At 38.4% G+C, this 20,143-nt stretch overlaps 1 protein-coding gene across 2 annotated transcripts in view; it reads right to left on the minus strand.

Moving 5' to 3' along the window:
- prpf40a (PRP40 pre-mRNA processing factor 40 homolog A) overlaps positions 1 to 17,324 on the minus strand; it is a 36,840-nt gene extending 19,516 nt beyond the window's left edge. Inside the window, exons 1-11 of one of the 2 annotated variants that reach the window (XM_057852658.1) lie at positions 17,246 to 17,324; positions 12,973 to 13,116; positions 9,275 to 9,355; positions 8,827 to 8,845; positions 8,728 to 8,744; positions 8,604 to 8,645; positions 7,346 to 7,456; positions 7,082 to 7,202; positions 6,878 to 6,902; positions 6,594 to 6,800; positions 6,394 to 6,502 (exon numbers count right to left, since the gene is read on the minus strand). In XM_057852658.1, the coding sequence (XP_057708641.1) occupies positions 6,394 to 6,502; positions 6,594 to 6,800; positions 6,878 to 6,902; positions 7,082 to 7,202; positions 7,346 to 7,456; positions 8,604 to 8,645; positions 8,728 to 8,744; positions 8,827 to 8,845; positions 9,275 to 9,355; positions 12,973 to 13,116; positions 17,246 to 17,248 (879 nt within the window). In that variant the 5' untranslated portion in view covers positions 17,249 to 17,324. Of the gene's footprint in view, positions 1 to 6,393; positions 6,503 to 6,593; positions 6,801 to 6,877; positions 6,903 to 7,081; positions 7,203 to 7,345; positions 7,457 to 8,603; positions 8,646 to 8,727; positions 8,745 to 8,826; positions 8,846 to 9,274; positions 9,356 to 12,972; positions 13,117 to 13,693; positions 13,877 to 17,245 lie in introns of those variants that run through there. The other variant, XM_057852659.1, reaches the window with a different exon arrangement.
- Positions 17,325 to 20,143: the final 2,819 nt, after the last annotated feature.

Genomic DNA, 20,143 nt, shown 5'->3' on the forward strand with positions numbered 1-20,143 from the left:
GCTTGATCCTGGAACTGATTGCGCTCATATCATGCATGATGGTCCACTGTATATTTTTTGTATAATATGCATGATGTTAACATTTTTGTGTCTTATGAATAAATATTTCCAAATAAATTAAAGTGTATTTTATTACCTTTACATTCATTATATCTATATGCAGGTAGCAGCACCTAATTTACGTGATTTTGACTTTACAAATCCGGAGTCTCGTTTGCCATTTGGTCTCCAGTCGTTTGCTTTGTTTTTTTCTGTAGTTGCGTAAACAGTACTTAGTTCCAGTTGACGTTCTTCATGTCAGGATCCCCACCTTCCCCGGCAGCGTCCCCGCCGTCCTGCAGTTCCTTTCAGCCAGGAGATCCGCCGTCAGGGCCCACTTCCTTGTTCTCATGCTACTGCTACTGTTTCTCACCTGACTTTTCTTGCGAGTCCCGATCCGGATTTTTGTGTTTGGACAGTGTGTTGAAGAGGCGATGCTGGCGACCTGAGCGGCCGTGATATCCATCCTCTCTCGCCTCCCTACTCTTTCTACAGCGCCCTTTTCTCTCCGAAAGGCGACTCACTCACGAATACGGCCTGAATAGTCATTGAATATAACGGCATTTAACACAACGTAACTCATAGAATCTTATTTCTTACTTTATTTCACTAATATGACGTATAATACTAGTTTTTGGATAGTTATTTTGAGCTTTAGGGGTATTTAGGGGTACTTAGAGGGTTAATTCCTTCTTGCGCAGAAACTTGGGTTACACTGGCAGCTTAGGAATGGAACTCGTTCGTAACCCAGGGACTACTTGTATATTTATTTATAGAATGAATTCAAAATAATTTAAAATTCATATACTTAAATTTACTTCTGCCATCGCCACTGAAAAAAATCCTAGAGGAAACATTACTGTGTTTAGGAAAATTAGAAATACCAGGAAATGGAATGAAGTAGAGCTGAAACGAATACTCGAGCGACTCGAGTAACTCGAGTTTAAAAACTGATCCGAGTAATTTTATTCACCTTGAGTAATCGTTTATTTTGACAGCTCTAAGCATCACGTTTTGCTCGGACTACTTTTAATGCGGGACAACGCGCTGATGTCATGTGCGTAGAAGAAGAAGCAAAAAAACTTACTGCAGCCGACACCTGCTACAAAAGATGCCGACGTTGCTAAAAACTAGCCAGCATGATGCTACGTTGGTAGCAGGTAGTGTCTGATGCGTCTCAGAGATCACATGTATGTTGAAGTAGATGCTAAATGACAGAGTCAGCGGCGTTAGCAAACAGCCGCCATCTTAAAGCAGTAGAGCGCTAAGCGCTAATAAAGAGCGCTAAGCGCTAATAAATCAGATTAACGTTACTGTCACTAGCTCACGTAACGTTAGCCCTGCGGAGGGCTAGGTTTCTATTAATTATGACCACTGTCGATGCGTGGCTAACGTGTCTTACATACAGGCTTTAAAATAACATAGCGTTGTGGAGTGATGAGGGTGTAAACTAAATACTTAATAATGCTAACTATCAATTTTAGCTCAGTAGTCATTGCTGGATAAGACACCAAGTAGCAGTGGTCCCTAATGTGCTCTAATACAGCCTGTATTTTACATTTATTTTGAACACTGCAAAAACTCAAAATCCTATCAGGACTTACAGTTTAGACAAACTTAAAACTTAACTAGAACTTAAAAATAGCCTGACACAAATAGAAATTCAATTGAAACACGTGGGGAAAAAATCCTAACTTTTAAATGATGTGTGTTATCAAGCGTAATGGCATTTTTAGGTAAGAAATTATATATATATATATATATATATATATATATATATAAAAATTTTTAAAATAAGATTTAAAGTTTTTTGAGTGAAAGCAGTGAATGAGTCTTTTTTATTCTAGTTACATCTGAGATGCAATTGTTGGCTGTTTTCAACAATGTACATCGAAAATAACATTGATTGACTGAAAATGGTTCAATATTAGATGAAATGTCTTGTTTTCTCATGTATATTCATAATTGCTCTTCACCTAAAAATATGTTTTATCCGATTACTCGATTAATCGATAGAATTTTCAGTCGTTTACTCGATTACCAAAATATTCGATAGCTGCATCCCTAGAATGGTGTCCGTAAGAAAAAAAAACTTTATAAACACCAATCTGTAAAATGGGAAGAACAAAGATTTGAAGCTGACAGTGACGAAGGTGTCAAGTGTGTCTAACATATGGTAACTGTTAAGAAATAAACCTAGTGCGGAAGGTGTGAGAGTGGAAACGAAGCAACGACTCATTCTTTCATGGGAACAACTTTGCCTTAGTTTCTTTGTGTTGGTATTACTTAGTATTGGAGGGCTGACAGTACAAATGGGGGAGGGAAAAAGATTGAATTAATGACGGATGTTTTCCACTTTGATTTAAACTTTTATAAGTTAACAACTATTTCCATCCTGGAATCAGAGGGGGAAAAAAATCGTAAATCGATTTTTGGGGTGGGGAAAGAAAACTTGAGATTTTATTTTTGGTCATATCGGTGAGCCCTAGCTGACAGTCATTGATCACACATAAATCGGACGTCCATTGGCAGTTAATGAGTTAAGGGGACAAGCCCTTAAAAGTACACCAACGATGAAAATCCACACAAGTTAATTTTCCTGACACCTAATGAAGTCCATTGTACTCCTCCCTCGTCGTGACTCAGATGGCTCCCTCGGAAATGCGCAGCCATTTTAATGACTCATTGTCGGTAGGGTTAAGAGGTGAGGCGCGACCGTCGCTCATAGAAGTGTCGCTGAGGATTCATGTGAGCGGCCTTTCCGCCACTCGCCTCTTGCACCGAGGACCCGCAGCATCCATTATCCACGTACTGCTATCTCGTCACTTGTCACAGTTATTCAAATTCACTCAAGCGTGACGCTAACTGCAACCCCGCCCGTTTGAATCCCAGCTCGGAGGTGTGTGTATGTTTGGTCTGAATAAAAGCTAATCGTGAAGACACAGCCATTAGCATCTTTGGAAAATGGCAGAATTAAAAAAAAATACAATAAAAAAAGGGGGAGCAGCAGAATAAGAAAGTGCTTAATTAATGGCAGCTAAAGTGGAAAAAGTGTTCAGTTACTTTTTCACAGCAACAAGAGGTGACAACGCTTCAAGCCTCAAGGGGGGGGGCACGCTAGGTGTGCTGATTAACACACTAGACCGTGGGGATTTGGGTGATGGCAGCGACGATGTGAGAATCTCAGGCACAAGATAGGAGTCTACTAAATTTGACGTTAAAAAACTTAATGTGGATCTAAGTACAACAAAGGAAACAATTGGCTCACTTGCATAGCAAAAGTCCGCGAGCTTAAATGCTAACATTGTTGTACAATGCTCTTAACAAGTTGTTAAAACACACATTCCCACAGAAATCGGCTAAAAAAACCTTTAAACTAAATTACGAATGCATTAAAAAACATTAGCTCAAACAAAAACTTACCTTATGTTGTTCTTAACAGGGAGCAGCTGGATTCAGCCATGTTAAATGAGTTATGTCATATTTACTGCTGCCACTAGAGGGCAGTGTATCCACCCAAATCAATAAAACTAAATGCAAACACTTCCAAAACAAACCATTACAACACCACCAAAATTAAATGAGTAATCGAAGCAGCAAACTTTGATTCAAAGCTTTTTTCAAATTAAATTACTCGAGTTAAACGATTAACCGTTGCAGCACTACACTGAAATGTCAATTGCATTGCACTGCTGATGCTTTAACATTGCCACATGCATCTCAATGAGTAATATGTTCTCAGACATGTCTCAATCTGGGTACTGCATATGCAATATTAGCAGTTACATTTTAACATTTCTGCACTGTTACATCAATATCTATGCACAAACTGTCCTTTTCACCATCAGATCAGCTATCTGCCTCCTTATATGAGTACTGTACATTGTCATACACGCACAGGTGCACTCTGTTGTATTACCACTACATCTCTATTTGCTGCTAGTCACTCATTCACAAACTGCGTACACTGTCATCTGGTTTTTATACTGTATTAGCCTTACTGTACTTATGCTATTGTTTTATAAGGTGGACAATATAGCAAAGCTTTAAATCTTGCTGCACTGTCGCTTCTATTCTATGCCTTTCTTTGTTTTTGCTGTTTAACTGTGCATTTGGGTTTCATGACAAGATAAATATGAGACAAGTCATCAGAATTCCAGCTTTTACCTTATTTATTGGCTGCAAAACAAATGTGCTCTGTCCCAAGCTATTTTACCACATCTTGATATGAAATAAAGGCTGGACTTCTGAACTTTTGCCTCCTATTTATCTTTTGATCTATAACCCAAATGTCTTCCGTATAAGAGCAAAAACAAGATATTAACACATTCTCCACGTAGTACACTCGTGATAAAACAAGTCCATGCCATTCATAGACACACAACCTTAACCCCTATCCCATTATAAATAATAGATAACTGACCTTTTCCTTTCTTCAATTAAGTACATTCCATCAAATGCATGCCTTTTGTTTTATACCACTCACTTAATGACTTTTCGATTAGGGCTCAAATTAAAGCACTTAATGTTGGAACCGTGTTAAAAAGAAACACAAAGCTAATTTAGAAGGTTGATGAAACAGAAATTGGTCCATAAAACAAAACTCGTTGCTCATGTCAGCAAGACCATTTGGGATTGTGCGGAATGAATTGAGCATTTTTGGTTCTACTATATCAATGGTTAACCCTCGATGGAGCTAGTCATTTAAAAGGTGCCTCAACATTAGCTCAGAAAAGAAACCCTGACAACATGTTGAAATCAATGTAGGAAATTGTTCAATTTCAGATCTTTTATTGCACAAACTTTCAAAAAAAATAATAATCCAGCGTAATAAATTGAGCAAACTTGGTTGGGATTTCCTTGATTTACTGTATTTGCTGTCGCTGGACATTTCCTCTAGATTATTTTGTTGCTCGTAGTCCTTAACTTATTAATTGGCGTTGACAGTTACAGACATCAATTCCAATTGGGAAGTCTAGTATTGAGTAGTGCTGCAATGATTAATCGATTAACTCTGGTAATTCGATTAGAAAAAAGATTTGAATTAAATTTTGCTGCTTCGAGTATTCATTTAATTAAAGCTGTGTTGTTTGTTTTGAAAGTGGTTGCATTTAGTTTTGATTTGAGGGGATACACTGCCCTCTAGTGGCAACAGTGAATATGACATAACTCATTTTACATGGCTGAATCCAGCTGCCCCCTGTTAAGACCAACATAAGATTTTTTGTTTGAGCTAATATTTTTTAATGCATTTGTAATTTAGCTTATAGGTATATTTAGCCATTTTTGTGGGAATGTGTTTGAATCATTTGTGAAGAGCATTGTTAAGAAAAAAAGCGTTAGCATTTTATAGCATTTAAGCTAGCTGACTTTTGCTATGTACTGTAGCTTAGCCAATTGTTCTTTTGTCGTACTCTAACTTGCTCGCTGGCGGGTGGGTTGGCGATCGGCGAAGACAATCGACAACCCCGCAGCCGTGTGAAATGATCTTATGTGTGATTTTTCGCTTTAAAACGGTGAAATATTAGTCGGTTTGGGTTAGCATATCAGCTAGCTGTCACGCCTCTTGGTTTGTTTATATTCTCCGAAGCTGGGGCAGGGAAATGACAAGAGCCCGACTAACTACGGTGGCATAAAATATCGTTCGGGAGGTGCGCCATAAAGGTGAAGTCGACAGTTTTGACCATTATGGAGTAATTTTGCCATGTCGTACTGAATAAATGCATTTTTCCTATTTCATACTCCATTTAGCACAAAACTGTTATTTGTCATGACCATACCATTTATTTAGCTATTGGGGAAAAGTACTTGAATAATAAGAATATCCTGTAAAAATATTGAAGTAGCGAGACTGAAACATTTAAATTTTGCGGCTCTTTTTGTCGCATTTTCCTCGTTCTGAATAATTCCCCCTCAATGGGTTGAATAGTAAAACAGATGAAATCTTTCTCCTGCTGACATCATAATGGTAAGCGTGGCTAACCGGCAGACCAAAAGACTAATTTCTCGTTATCTGCGCTTTGCCAAATTGTTGTATATAATCGAATCGTCTCAAAATATGATTCTAATTCACATAATAATGCTATTTAAGACTTCGTTTCTCCTGTTGTACGCACTTTAAAAACACATTTAAAAAAAAAAACATTGTATTCTGATCCTTTGTTTAACAAATGGTAGTTGAAGGATTTGCACTCGCATCCTTTGATTTTTCTGAAAGCGGCCCCAAAAAGAAAATATTTGGACAGTCCTGCACTAGATGAAACTGGAGTGAATCCAAGTCGAGACATAGAGTATCGTTTCTTAAATTACTTTACGCCTACACTGTGCTGATCGTTGCCTCCTGAGCTTGCTTACCTTCTCCTTCAGCAGCTCTTTGAAGGCCTGCTTGGCCTCCTCCTTCGTGTTCCATTTGAAAACCTTCTTCTGTATTTCAGGACGCAGCTCTTCCTTCTTGACTTCAACACTAAGGGTTAAGGAAAATCTGCTTTGATGCTATCGATTCACCAGTAATATTTGTTCCGCAAAAATGCACCGTCCCGACGAGCACATTCTACCTGGCCGCTGAATCGGAGGCGGGGAAGCCGCTAGCCGACGAAGCCAAGGGCACGTCGGCGGTCTTGACTTCAGCAGCCTGGGAAGTTTGTGCCTCAGGCACCACTTCCACTGCCTCCGCTTCCTTCGCCGGGGCCGTGGATGCCTGCAGGCTTTCAACTTGCTGCGCGGGTTCGGCAGTGACGCTCGGAGCAATTACTTCTGCCGTTCTAACAGATGACAGGATTTATTAGTGCAGTACTACAACTAAAGCAGAATTAGATTTAAATAAACAGTGAGCGCTTACCCATTCTCTTCAGCTTTGATCATGGCTGAAACAGAACAAAACGCTATTGAGTCTTTTGTTTTCATTTAAAAGCATCGCCGAGATAAGAGAAAAGCACAGGGTTAATACAACATGTTTCCCTTGCGCATAAATAAACACCCAGTCCTTCTTTTGCATGCCAATTTAATGATTGAAAGCTTGTCTATGAGGTACCAGCTCCTTTACCTTCCAGATCCTCCAGTTCTTTGGGCTTGGTCCATCTGGACTCCTTTGTCTGAGAGTTGTAGTAGTACGGCTTCCCTGCGTCTGACTTATATTCTTTCCAAGGACATTTAGACAGCAATTGCTGAGAGGGAGAAAGTACAACGTTGCTTTATTCATTTCACACTGCACGTAACCAATGCATTCTAGAAAGAAAAACTTTTGTGTGTTTAAAAAAAAAAAAAAAAATTAAGAGCACTATTGTCAACAAATGAAACGATTGCGTACTTCTGCGGGAGATTTAAGATCCTCTGGTTTTTCCCATGTGGACTGCTTGGTCTCTGTGTTGTAGTAATAGGTTTTTCCATCCAGTGATTTGTGTTCAGTCCACAGAGATTTCTGAGATAGACAAAAAGGAAACAAAAAAAAAAGTTCACTAGGACGGCAGAACCAATTAAAGGAGTAGGAAAAGTATTGATATACCTCACGTTTGTATTTTTGTGTTTTCAAAAATAGATAAAGGATAGTAAGAATAGCAAAGGTTCATTTAATACAAGTACTTTGGCAAAAACAATTAAAGCAACACTTGATAACTTTTCAGTTTTGGTCGATTTTAGCGAAGCCAGTGGACATAAGCGGTAGTGTTTTGTCTTAGGAAAGACTTCGTTTTCCATGAGGACCAGTGCACATCCGCACAGTGTTGTAAAATCATCAATCAACCAAAAATCAATCTCCCAGTCGCCTGCAGATGGATTAAACAAAATTTCTGTTTCCAATAGCTGTGTGAAAGATGAATGATAATAAGGTAATGAATCCAGTTGTGGCTAAACAATAGCATCGGTTAGCAACCATGTGGCTAAACACCCCACCCGAACTCGTCAGCGTTAATGGGGCGTCACGCCAGCGAAAGCTGGTCCAATGTTTATTCTGCATATTGTGATAGCCTCCTTTTTTCCCCTCCTTAGACAAAACTTTTTTTCTCTTTTGTTGCTCTGCCATCTTTGCAGAATTAACGCGAAACTGTTCGTATTGACGTCCGTCTTTACAATGAATGGGGAAAGAGGGAAGCGACGTATGCCGTAAAGCATTTAGCACACTTGTAGGTTTTTTTTTGTGTGTGGCGGGGTTCCTGCCACCCTCTTCAAAGTTACTAAGTGCCAGTGAAAGTGATCCGGACCCCCTCAAGACATAAAAAAAGTGTCATTCACTAGTTGTCAGTCAACATATTATCACAAATGTTATAAAAATATTTTCTAAAAGTTGAAAAGTTACTAGTGTTGCTTTAACAGTAGGATAACAAAAATTCATTCACTGCCATTCATTGCCTTCGATAGACGTGCAATCCATTTGAGCAGGGAATGTTTGGGATTCCCCCTGTTTATCATAGACCTGGCGGGCCACCAGGCTTTTCTTTAAAAAAAAAAAAAAAAAAAAACATTGTAGGCCGCCGATGGGCTTCTCTGCCACCAGGCTTTACAGGGAGAAAGCCTGAATGAATGTTAAAAGCTTCCTTTTAAAGTTTCCTTAACATCCTTGATGCACAAACCTTCTTAGGCTGTTCTTCCTGTGCAGATCCATTTGTCGTACTCTTCAAAAAGAACCAAAGACAGGCAAGTAAGAAGGTATCAGGTCATCAAGTGAACTTTACCGATTATAAAAATGTCACTTACAGTAGTTCCAGGTGCAGCTGTTAAGAATTGAAACACAAAGTGAGTTAGATAAATGTCTCATGAAAAATGTAAGACCGTTGGTCAATCGAAAGTGCTTACCTGGGGTTTCAACACCAGGCTTTCAAGGAGACAAAAGGAATAATTAGTAATTTCCAAAACAACGTCAACATGAGCAGCTTAATCTCTAAGCGATGAATGATGAAAATGTCCTACACGGTAATAGACACGTGTGACAAAGCTTTTCTAACAAGTGCATAACAATACAATAAATTGTGTTGATTAAGTGGATTCAATGTAGGCTCTTTCACACCACTTGACTAACGATGGTTATTCACAACACCACCAGAATCTTAAATGACACATGATCCAATTAAGGATGATTCATAGCGGACATAAAGGTGCATTAAAAAAAAGCGGGTGTTCATTGTCTTTTCTATAAAAAATCTGTTTACTTGTCTCCAGCGGTAATTTGTGTCTGACATAAGTGTACTTTTACAAACAAGAATGCGAGTTGGCGTGCCGATGATGAAAGGGAGAGAAGAGTTACCGGCCCGGTCGGCTGCACGGTCGCAGCTGGCAGGCGAGGAGGCAGCATCATCCCCATCATGGGTGGCATCATACCTTGCATCTATTAAAAGAAACAGCATGAAATATTCATCTGGCATTTCCATAGTCTTCAGACAAGGCGCTGGCATCCCGGCCTAAAAGCCTGCGGAAGTGAGAGCTGGTGCCAGCGCACGCTGCCGAGTTAATGGCGTGTCGACACTGCCTGCAATCTGTGAAAGACTCGCCACGCACGCCAAGATTTTTTTTTTCCCAAAACTTCTCACATTTCTGGATCACATATGCCTGCAAAAGGTGACAAACTCTACACTGGAAATATCACAAGCCTGCAGCTGTAAGATAACTGACACACAGTGGGTATAAAAAGTTTACAATGCTATATTTTCTGGCATTTTTCAGAATGATATAAATCATTTAGGGGTGCACGATATCCATTTTTTGAAACCGACACGGATATCGCTAACTTCCTGCTCTTCAAAGCCGATACCGATATCGATAACCGATAATAAATATATAATTTTAAATGTTAATTCAGTTTTTGAACCCCTGGAGTTTAAAAAAAACTAGTGGTGGATTCAACATAGATTTGCCTTTGACCTAACCAGATTTTTCATGATGACATGAACATTATTATAATGAACAAAACAAAGACAAGAACAGTCGCGACTTCAAATAAAGTGCCAATATTTATTTTTTCAAATAAATATAATTTGAGTCAATCACAATCAATTAGTCAATGTCACTGAAGAGGTGTTTCCTAAACAATGAGCACTGAACTAAAACATAAACCCAACAGGTATTGTGCTTTGTCATCAGATAAAAACATTTGGCGCTAGAGGAGAGGAGACTTGTGGTCTTGGTTCATTAAACCACCTAACCTGTCGATTATGGGACAGCAAGCCTATCAATAATCAAAAGGCCTCTCAATAACTTGTAAAAATAACACTTTAAAATGCAAACATTTGCTAATTGCCATAGTAAGGTTTATCACTTAATGACAGAAAAATAAGGCCTCTAGAACAGTAACAAAACTGCATAAGCCAAGGCTAGGATTCAAGTAAAGAAATACTTACAGGTAAATGTTGATAAATTTAACTGAAACAAAAAGTGCATTAAGACTCTTCACAGTATCCAAAAGTAAATAACTATGACACTGAAACAAGTGATAAATTTAGTGAAAGCGCGTTCCTCATTATCAAATATGGTAGAACAAAAAGCATTAATGGCTTGCCTTATAATAATCCATATAAAAACCGCAGTGAGTGAACCCGTTTTCAATGAAGCATGAGATTTCTTCTTTGTACAGTACGAAATACTTATCCAGCCACTGCGCCGTCAGACCAAGCAAGCTGACAGGACTAACATTACACGTCCATATGTCCGTGGTGAAACTTATGTGTCGTGCATGGTTGCCGAGTTGGACGAGTGTGGCAATCTCATTACAATTTGCCGGTAAACATTCATCTGAAAAGTGGCGGCGGCTTGGAAATTGGAATGATGAACATGGGATGGGCTGCTTCATTCGCAGCTCGAGCGTCCTCGTACTCTTTTAAAACAGCATCGAAGCGACTGTGGTCTTTTAAGTGGCTTATTAAGATGTATTGTCGCCCGACAACTTTTCCCCTCGCGGAACTTAGGCTTCCATGTGTTACAAATTGCAAGTGAAGCGTTCTCCACCGACAATTTAAAAAAAAATCCCACACAACCGACGCCATGCTTGTTGTTTACTAGCCAGCCGTGCTGCACACTGCCGTCATTTAAGCGTTATGCTACAGAAAGTGAGCACTCGATTTGTTGTAAAACTCCCTCTTCCCAAACCACAAACAGTCACTGATACGTTGTACTGGCAAAACAGGAGTGGAAACAAACGCACACATCCCAATCCGCCAACACCATGCCAAAAATATTAAACTTATATTATCGGTCCTATTAATAATGTTATTGGATTTATTGGTATGACGTCATAATTCCTATTATCGGACCGATAATTATCGGACCAATAATTATCGTGTACCTGTAAAATCATTTCATAATTTTCCAACTTATACGTATTGATTCTTTTAAATCGATAATTGCTGATTTACAAAGTCTGCTATGATCGATCAACGGATGTAATGCAGTGTTATGTATACTAGGGATGTGACAAAATATCGAAATGGTGGTATATTGTGATATTTTGTATCACAAAAGGTTATCGATATGCTCCTGCCAAGAATCGAGACATCGTTTTAAAAAGGTGTCATTGTCTTAAAAAACATAAATAAAAAGGAACCAACAAGTTGCTAACAAAATCTTCCACCATCATAGTGTCTCAGTTAACTCTATTGTAGTGCTGAATCGATTAATCGATTAACTGGAGTATTCGATTAGAAAAAAATAATCGAAATAAATTTTGTTGCTTCGAGTATTCGTTTAATTAAAGTGGGGTTGTAATGTTTTATTTGTGTTTGTATTTCGATTTATTGATTAGGGGGAACACACTACACTCTGGTCTGCCTCATTTCACATGGCTGAATCCAACTGCTCCCCGTTTAGACCAACGTAAGATACGTTTTTGTTCGAGCTCATGTTTTTTAATGCATTCGTAATTTAGTTTATAGGTATATTTAGCATTTTTTTGTGGGAATATGTGTCTGAACCATTTGTTAGGAGCATTGTAAAAAAAAAAAAAAAAAAAGTTAGCATTTTATAGCATTTAAGCTAGCGGACTTTTGCTATGCAAGTTAGCCAATTTTTATTTTGTTGTACATGGATTCTTATTTATTTTTTTATACCGTTTGTGGGTCAGCTCTGGTATTTTAATTTTTCATGTTCGTTATCCGTTTACTCGATTATTGGGACTAAATAGTTCATCGATTAATCGACTACTAAAATAATCGATAGCTGCAGCCCTACTCTAAGGCAGCATTGACGGTGCACGATGCCGAATCAATTTAGACTGGGAACGTTCGTTCATTCGAAACCAGAGCAGTCACAGTCATTCTGTCCGATTTTCAGGGAAATTACAGGTAATTTCCTGTTGAGTTTGAGTCACTGCCTATTCATTTGGGTGATCCCCAGGTCATTTCCTGTTCTGTAACTCAAAATAAACAGCAAGTGACCCATAAATACCCCAAAATCAACAGGATGTAACTGAAAATAAACAGGTAAATGACCTTAAATAGCCCAAAATTACCTCATTGCCTAGCATTGGCTGCCACTCACGGCCATAGACGTCCAATCCTTTTGAAGTGGGAGGGATGGCTGCCACCCTCCCAGTTCAAATGGATTGGACGTCTACTAGTGACAAACTCATTCCAACTCACAGCAGAAGCTTGTTTTTCTGTTTATTAGTTGTAGAATATTCTAGAATGATTTCCTGACCAATGTAGCGATAATCGTTGGACTGCCATATCGTCAGATTATCGTTAACGTGAGCTTTGTATCGCAAATTGTATCGTATCGTGAGGTACTAAGAGGTTCCCACTCCTAATGTACACATTTAATAGTCACCTAAAGAAATTTTGACCATGTTGATGAAACGTTTTATACATGCATGAAAATCATTCTTTATGAAAACTGCTCTTCTAAAAGATTGCCATCAATAGTACTGAGGCATGATCACTGACATTTAGCAGGTAATTTAGTTAGAAAAGAAACTGCTGTCAATAAAATTGTGATTTCATTAAAAAGTAGACTGACCTGTCCCATAGCAGGCGCTGACATGGATGGCAGTAAACCAGGGGGAATAATGCCAGGTGTCATGGCCGTCATGTTGGGCGGTCGTTGCCCCATCGGGGGCATCCCCATAGGAGGGAAATGAGGTGGTATTCCTGGTGGTCCCATCTGGATAGAACAAAACATATTAAAAACAAGCACACTGCACACTACTAAACCACACTACAGGTTGCCCTCTACTGGCTAACTTTTAACCTACAGGCAATACAAGCACCGATAAGACTGCAAATAATCAATCAACTACGATACAAAAATTAAAAAAATCGACCTCCAAAGATCCATAGATACCGGTCCATCCTACATAGCCTCCAAGTTTCAAGACGATCGGATAACAAATGACTGAGAAAAAGACTTCTGGAGATTATGTTCACAAGAAGAAAAACAATACTACTTGAATGGTGCTTTGACAGGCCTTTAGCCTACGTCACAACAATCGACTTATAGTGTTTCTTAGTGTCACCCTGGGTTCCCATGGATTAAAATGGGGGAGAAAAAAAAAAAAAATTCACTCAAACTTTAAAACAAACAAAGAAAAACATTGGGGGGACAAGATTGTCGAGGTGGTATTTGAGATGAAAATTTGATTGAAATCTCTTTAATATCAGAAGGCTCCAAGCAGTCACGAAAGTAAGATCATATCAAGTAATCGAACTCCAATATGCAGATAAATGAAGTTTAGGCTCACATGTCAGAAGCACTGTAAGCTCATGTCTCAGCTGCTGCAATTGCCTATGGTAGACTGGGCCTTTCTTTGTAGGTGGCAAATACTGAGGTAATTTGACAGTGGGCGTCCACTCCTCCATCTCATCCACCAACCTTTGCCATCTTCAAAAGGTTACTTGCAGTAGTGGAGTCTTTAAAATACATGGGCATCTTTCTTTCTGATGATAGCAGTATCGACAGAGGGATAAAAAAACGGATCAAGCAGGCATTAGCATCTTTTGGCGTAGACCCTGCACTTCTCAACTATAAGTGGCAGGTTGTTCGTTTGAATTTTGACTATATTTTTGTTCAACAAAACCCCTTGTTCTTTCGTATAAAATGAAAGTTTCTGTGGGAATACGTGTTTGAACGATTTGCTAAGACAATTGTTAAAAAATATAAAAAAAAGAAGAAAAAAAGCATTTTATAACATTTAACATGGACTTAACCATCAATTGTCCAGACAGCTCCTACAGACATTGCGCCAAAACACACCTTCCCATAGGGGGCTGGCCCAGGCAGAGCGTTGAGGTGGCTTTCACTGTAATAAACTCAAACACGTGCTGCTTTCTAACGCCGGAGTTAGGTGGAAAGGGGACTGAAGTTTTACTAAATACAAGCAGGCAGGAGTGTCTCAAGAGTGATTTAGTAATTTGGAAAAAAATTAAAGTTAAATGAATGGCAAAATTAGCGTAACTTTAGCTTGAAATATTTATGTAAAATGAATGATAACTGCCCATTATTTGGCTTTTAACCAAGAATCTAGACTGTTTTACGTTCATATCTATAGAAATTCCGGGAGTTACGCATTTATTTAAAAGAATTTTCGACTTAAAAAGCTTTTTGTTTTGTGACGGCACCAAGTTAGATTTTGTATCTATACATAATAGCCTAACTTATTAAGCTTATAATATTTTCTTAAAATGAACGATAACTGCTATGTTTTTTTTTTTTTTTTGCTTTAACCAAGAATATAGACTGTTTTACCTTTATAGCTATAGAAATTCCAGGATTTACGCATTTATTTACAAGAATTTTTAACTAAAAAGAAAAACTTTTTTTTAAATTGAAGTCTATGCATTTAAGCTGGCAGACTTATTACGATCTACTAAAATTACATATCAATTTGACTAATTAGACATTTAACAAATTTTTTTTTTGTTCTTTTCTTTTACTTACATCCTTATTTATTATATCATTTGATGGTAAACTCAGATATATTTTTCAATTAATTAATTTTTAAATATATTTATTGCACTCATGATATGAACGTGCATTTTTTTTGTATTCACATTTAATGCTCTTTTGAAATGCAATCTTGGCGCAAATGGATGAGCAGTTCAACATAAATGTTAATGCCAGCATACCCACTTCTTTGTTTTTAGGGCTGTCCCAAACGACTAATTTTCTCCCGATTAGTCAGCCGACTATTTTTACGATTAGACGACTAATCTAATAATTTAAAAAAAAAAATTTTTTTTTTTTTTTTAACTGATTAGCAATGAAATTTTTGTTGACGCTTATCAATTCACAAAAACATATTGGAACACTTAAATTATTTATTAAAGTACAAATAAACACGTAAATCACAATAATAAATCACGAATAAACAATGAGTTCAAATGCTGATAGAATTAACTAGTGCAAAAGAATGGAATGTAAACAGATTCAGAACACTGACTTCGCCTTTCCAACATGATTTAAAACAATTCTTAAAAAAAGACCTAGCATTAATAGTGTAGCATAGTATTATATATAATAATAATAATTATAATAATTATTCATTGCCAATCAGATTTTTCATAAAGGGTGTCATTTTAAAGGCTTAGTGTAGAATCTGAATTCTGAAGTATGTGGGATTAACTTTAGAAATCGCTATTTATATGATGAACATGACATGCTTTCATTTTGAAATGTTCACCGGAAGTACATTCGCTAAACCGCTAACTTCAGCTTTACATTCTTTTTGTCATTGCGTGTAGTGTCAATAATAGATTTTTTTGGTCATTTTTTTCCGTTTGCAAATGCTGTTAACCAGCGATTTTTCATGTCTGAAGTGTCACCTTTTAACCGCAAGTTTGCTTTCACGAGACTGCAAAAGTTTTATAGCAGGCTAAAGTAATGGTAAATGGTGTTAAGTTGCCTTTTCCCCCCATTCACCTCAGTGTAGCAGTGCTAACGTTACAGTGTTTAATATATATGTGTTTTCTTATTTTGTATGTCTGAACTTTAATTCTACAGCATGTTGATAAGAGAAAGGAACTCGAGACTCATATGCCATCAGCACGCACGCACCAATGTATGCACGCACGCACGTGCGCAGCTATAAAAGGCAGCCGTGAAAATTACCGCCCTCATTTTTATTTGCCGTGCGATAAATTGACTCATTGCATATCGTGACAGGCTTAGCAACTTCAATAAAACATGTCGTTAGTTAGATTGACTTACAAACTGGGTGACGGCGCTTTGGGTGTTTATTCACGGCCGACGTGCAGCCAAGCTTGGCATTGAAGAGACAGGACACAAGAGTGTTCCCTCCTTTGTTTCTTTTAAATAAGTCAATGTTTTGGACACTCTGGTGCGCTTTTTTGGCTTTGTGCAGCTTTCCCCGCTTGCATACAGAGCGTCAAACATTCTGAACTTTCCACGCATATATTTTTTAACCCTTCATTAACTAAATTAAATTAAATTAATTAATTAAATCCGTCGACGAGCACAACATCCCGTCGACGGATTTACGTCATCGATGACGTCGACGATGTCGACTAGTCGGAACAGCTCTGTTTTACATCTCCTAATATTATCCTGAATTGCATTAAATGTGTTATCCGATTACTCGATTAATCGAATTAATAATTCCATAGGTTGATTACTTACATAATCGATAGCTGCGGCCCTATTTGTCACAATTTTTCCTCTTTCGTGAAGAGAATCTCTTAGACACGTCTTGGAATAGTCATTTATTTGTTAAATTGAAACATAATATCGTGAGTTGGATTTGAAATCCTTTTCATTGTCCAACTCGTTTTTTCTGGTATTGATTTTGATATAATATTAGATTTTAAAAGTTGATACGCAAGCGACAAATTAAGACAACGTAATGTGTCACAATACACCTAAATGTGACATCGATTCAGATGCGTCTAAAGTGTGATAATAGCCTTGAATGCTAAAACATACTTCCTGAATTAAATCCTGAAAAATCGACACCTGATATAACGCGTCCATTAGGTTTAAGAGAATGCTTCTAAATTTTAAATAAACCACTTCAGTGACCCTTCTAGATACTTGAAAAGGATCGAACTTTAGTATTTTCCAGGTATTAGCTACGTCTTGCGGCGACTTTAGCATTAAGCTAACGCCAGACCAGATGCTAAGACGCACTTTTGAGGCTAACGGAGCCTTCATTTCGGACCAATTGCACCAAATTTATCGTTACTAACTACTAAATAAGCACACACGGGCAAAAAGTAGATCCTAATTCCTTCGGATTACGTTGTAAACGTTGAGTTGTTTTGAATGATCACAAACTCACCATGTTGATTAGAAGGGAGCGCCGAGACTCTGATGGGAGCACGTCGCAACAACGAGCGTCGCGATTGGCTCGACTGCCGTTGAATGTTGAAAGGTCAAAGGTAAAAATCGTGCGACACATAAATATCATATATATAAGACAAGATGACCAACGTGCGCTAGTATGACAACGGTGGGGTCTTGTCGTCAATTGTCAGCCATTTTGCGTCGGAGCTGTTTGCGAAAACTTTACATTTTAGTCAAGCGATCGTGTACTTTGAAATATAGATTGCTCGGTCTTTAACCAATTTCAAACATTTCTCAGAAATGTAGGCGATTTAGTGATTTTAGAGCATACTCAAGAATATTTATGAATATACGGTCGTAATCAACCACACCGTTTGAAACTCCGTCATGATTTTAAAACGTTGAGAGCTTCTGAGTGGAAAAAAAATCACCCACCTTACACCCGATTCAGTTTTTAAAGACGTTTTCCGACGTAAGATGGGTGCCAGTTACTTGCGCCGACGACGTATCTAGCCATATATATGTGATACCTATGCAAAAACATGCGCCCACTAAATAATACAGAAAAAGTACACATATTTAACTTAAGAGAAACAGCAATTTACCAGTTTTTTTCTTTTCTTTATTTATGATCAAAATCCCCCCCGCTAAATCTGATGTTTTCATGGGTACCGTACCCCATGCCACTTGCAAGACACATATTCACACTGGAACCTAATTAAACGATTCAATGAGAAATCCCCAAAAGTACGAAAACAATTGAAATGTTTCTCATGGTGTCAAGTGACATTTATTTACTGTAATACAATTGCATTGATACAATTTATTGACCTGTGTAAACGGTTCGACATTTCTAAAATATTTTCATCCCATATTCTTACCACGCCTGTGTCTTTGATTACTTTCCCTTTTCCTTCCTTATTTTGTAGATTTCATTTTTACCTTTGTAACTTCCTCAATACAAATATTGATTTCTTCCTTCCATACTTCCTAAATCTAATACATTCTTGTTTAGTATCTCCTTTCCCCCTTTCTTCTATTCCCACTTTTTCTTCCTTATTTATAAATACTTTTGTTAATGTGCATGTTATTACGTATTTAAAGAATATCTATTGCTAAACATATGGCAATATATTTCAGTTAGACTAGAGTCATGGCCATGAAATGTTGCTTGATGAAAATGTTTCATTTTATTGGCAGCATCTCCACAGGTGCTGATTTTAGAGGTTGGCTGAGCGCATGGTGCTCAGACACAGCAAAATTACTTTGGTGGATTGGGGATCATTTGGAGTGGTGGCAGCGATTTCCCAATTACTGAAGTCTGTGAAGGTGCTCTCCTGGCCGTATGTCACTGGAGTGATTTCCAATGAATCATAGGTTAGGATTATGATGAAAACGAAGAATGAGTTTAATACTTTTCTTAGCCTACATCGAGACAATTCTGTGCATTAAGTTGCCATTATGTGTCCGACTGAACAGCGCAGGGGTCAGTAAAGTAGAACTACATTCCATAGTTGGGCGAAACAAAAAACTAACGTTATATTATTATTTGTATTTTTCCAGCACATCCTTTCCATTTGCAAGACAGCTCTGGCTGCTCAGGGTAGGTAGCGGCACGATTAGGTCCAACGGAAGCTATCAGAGGTCCTTGAAGTACAGAGAATGCTAACAACCAAAGAGCATCCTGCAAAGACATGGGCGCTGATCCATTTTGTGGGACAAGGGGTAGGAGCTCAAAACACCCACCAAAGCGAGATGTCAGCGCCGTTAACACCACAACAATGATTCTGGCAGAGCTTCCAGGCCTTTGGGAGGGAGGAATGGAGCCTGCATTTGAACAGAAAACAGAAAAGTACATCAAGATGGTAGCTGAATCTCGAGAGGCAAGGTGGTTGACCCTGTGGAGGTTGGCTGCAGAGGTTTTATTGGAACATCTATCCAGCGTCTCCTCTGGAAGATCGGACTCACAGGGTTGAAACTGAAGAGGGCATCATGGGACTTAGCAGAAGAGGCAGAAAAAGCCAGTTTTCGGCTGTGGCTGAGAAAGAAGGACATGTTGTAGGGGGAAAGGAGGGTTCTAGGGGTAACTGCTGTGGGCGGCAGGGAGACATCCCCACCATTTTGCACCACCATCGTGAGATGCTCCGGGATTAATGGAGCGAAATATTAATGAATGGTGGCTCTCAGCTGATGACCCTTCAGCTGCCCAATTGGCACCGTCGTAGGTGCATCAGGCAGAAACGACAAGCAGGCCGCCCATTCCTGTGCTTCCAACAAATTGATTCCGTGGCCAAGTTTGTAACTCAAAATACTGATATCTTGAATCATTTATTCCCCATTGAAGCAGTGTAAAAGCCATTGATTGGATTCAGACCCCCAGAGAAAATCATACGGTGATCTGCCAAAATGTCCTATACCGGTGAAACGTCTACAACAGGCGAATTTGGCACTTAAAGTACTACCGTGCACTCTGAACTTGTCTTGTTTGGATGCATACAGGCAGACCGTACTAAAATGCCTTAAGAAAATACCAAAATGTAGTTATATCAAATAAGGACGGTTTAAATACGCTAAGTGACTAATGTGGTCAACAGATCAACACTGCTTTAAAGCTACCACAAAAAAAAAAACACAATAGTTAAAAGTATAAGAGGGAAATACATGCAAAAAGTATTTTTGAGGCAATAAAAAGATAATAAAAACCTCAATAAAAATCAAGGGCCTAGGTTTGGTCTAAATATTGGTAGGGACGACATAATAGCACAACCTGCATGTACCCTTTTTGCTGGGGATGGGACATTAAGAAGACCAAACAGACTGGGTGAACGGCGGTCAGGGCTACATTTCTGACCAGTAAGAACATAATTAATTGATAGGCTAAATGAATAATGCA

The sequence above is a fragment of the Corythoichthys intestinalis genome, chromosome 12, assembly GCF_030265065.1.
Source record: "Corythoichthys intestinalis isolate RoL2023-P3 chromosome 12, ASM3026506v1, whole genome shotgun sequence".
NCBI lineage: Eukaryota > Metazoa > Chordata > Actinopteri > Syngnathiformes > Syngnathidae > Corythoichthys > Corythoichthys intestinalis.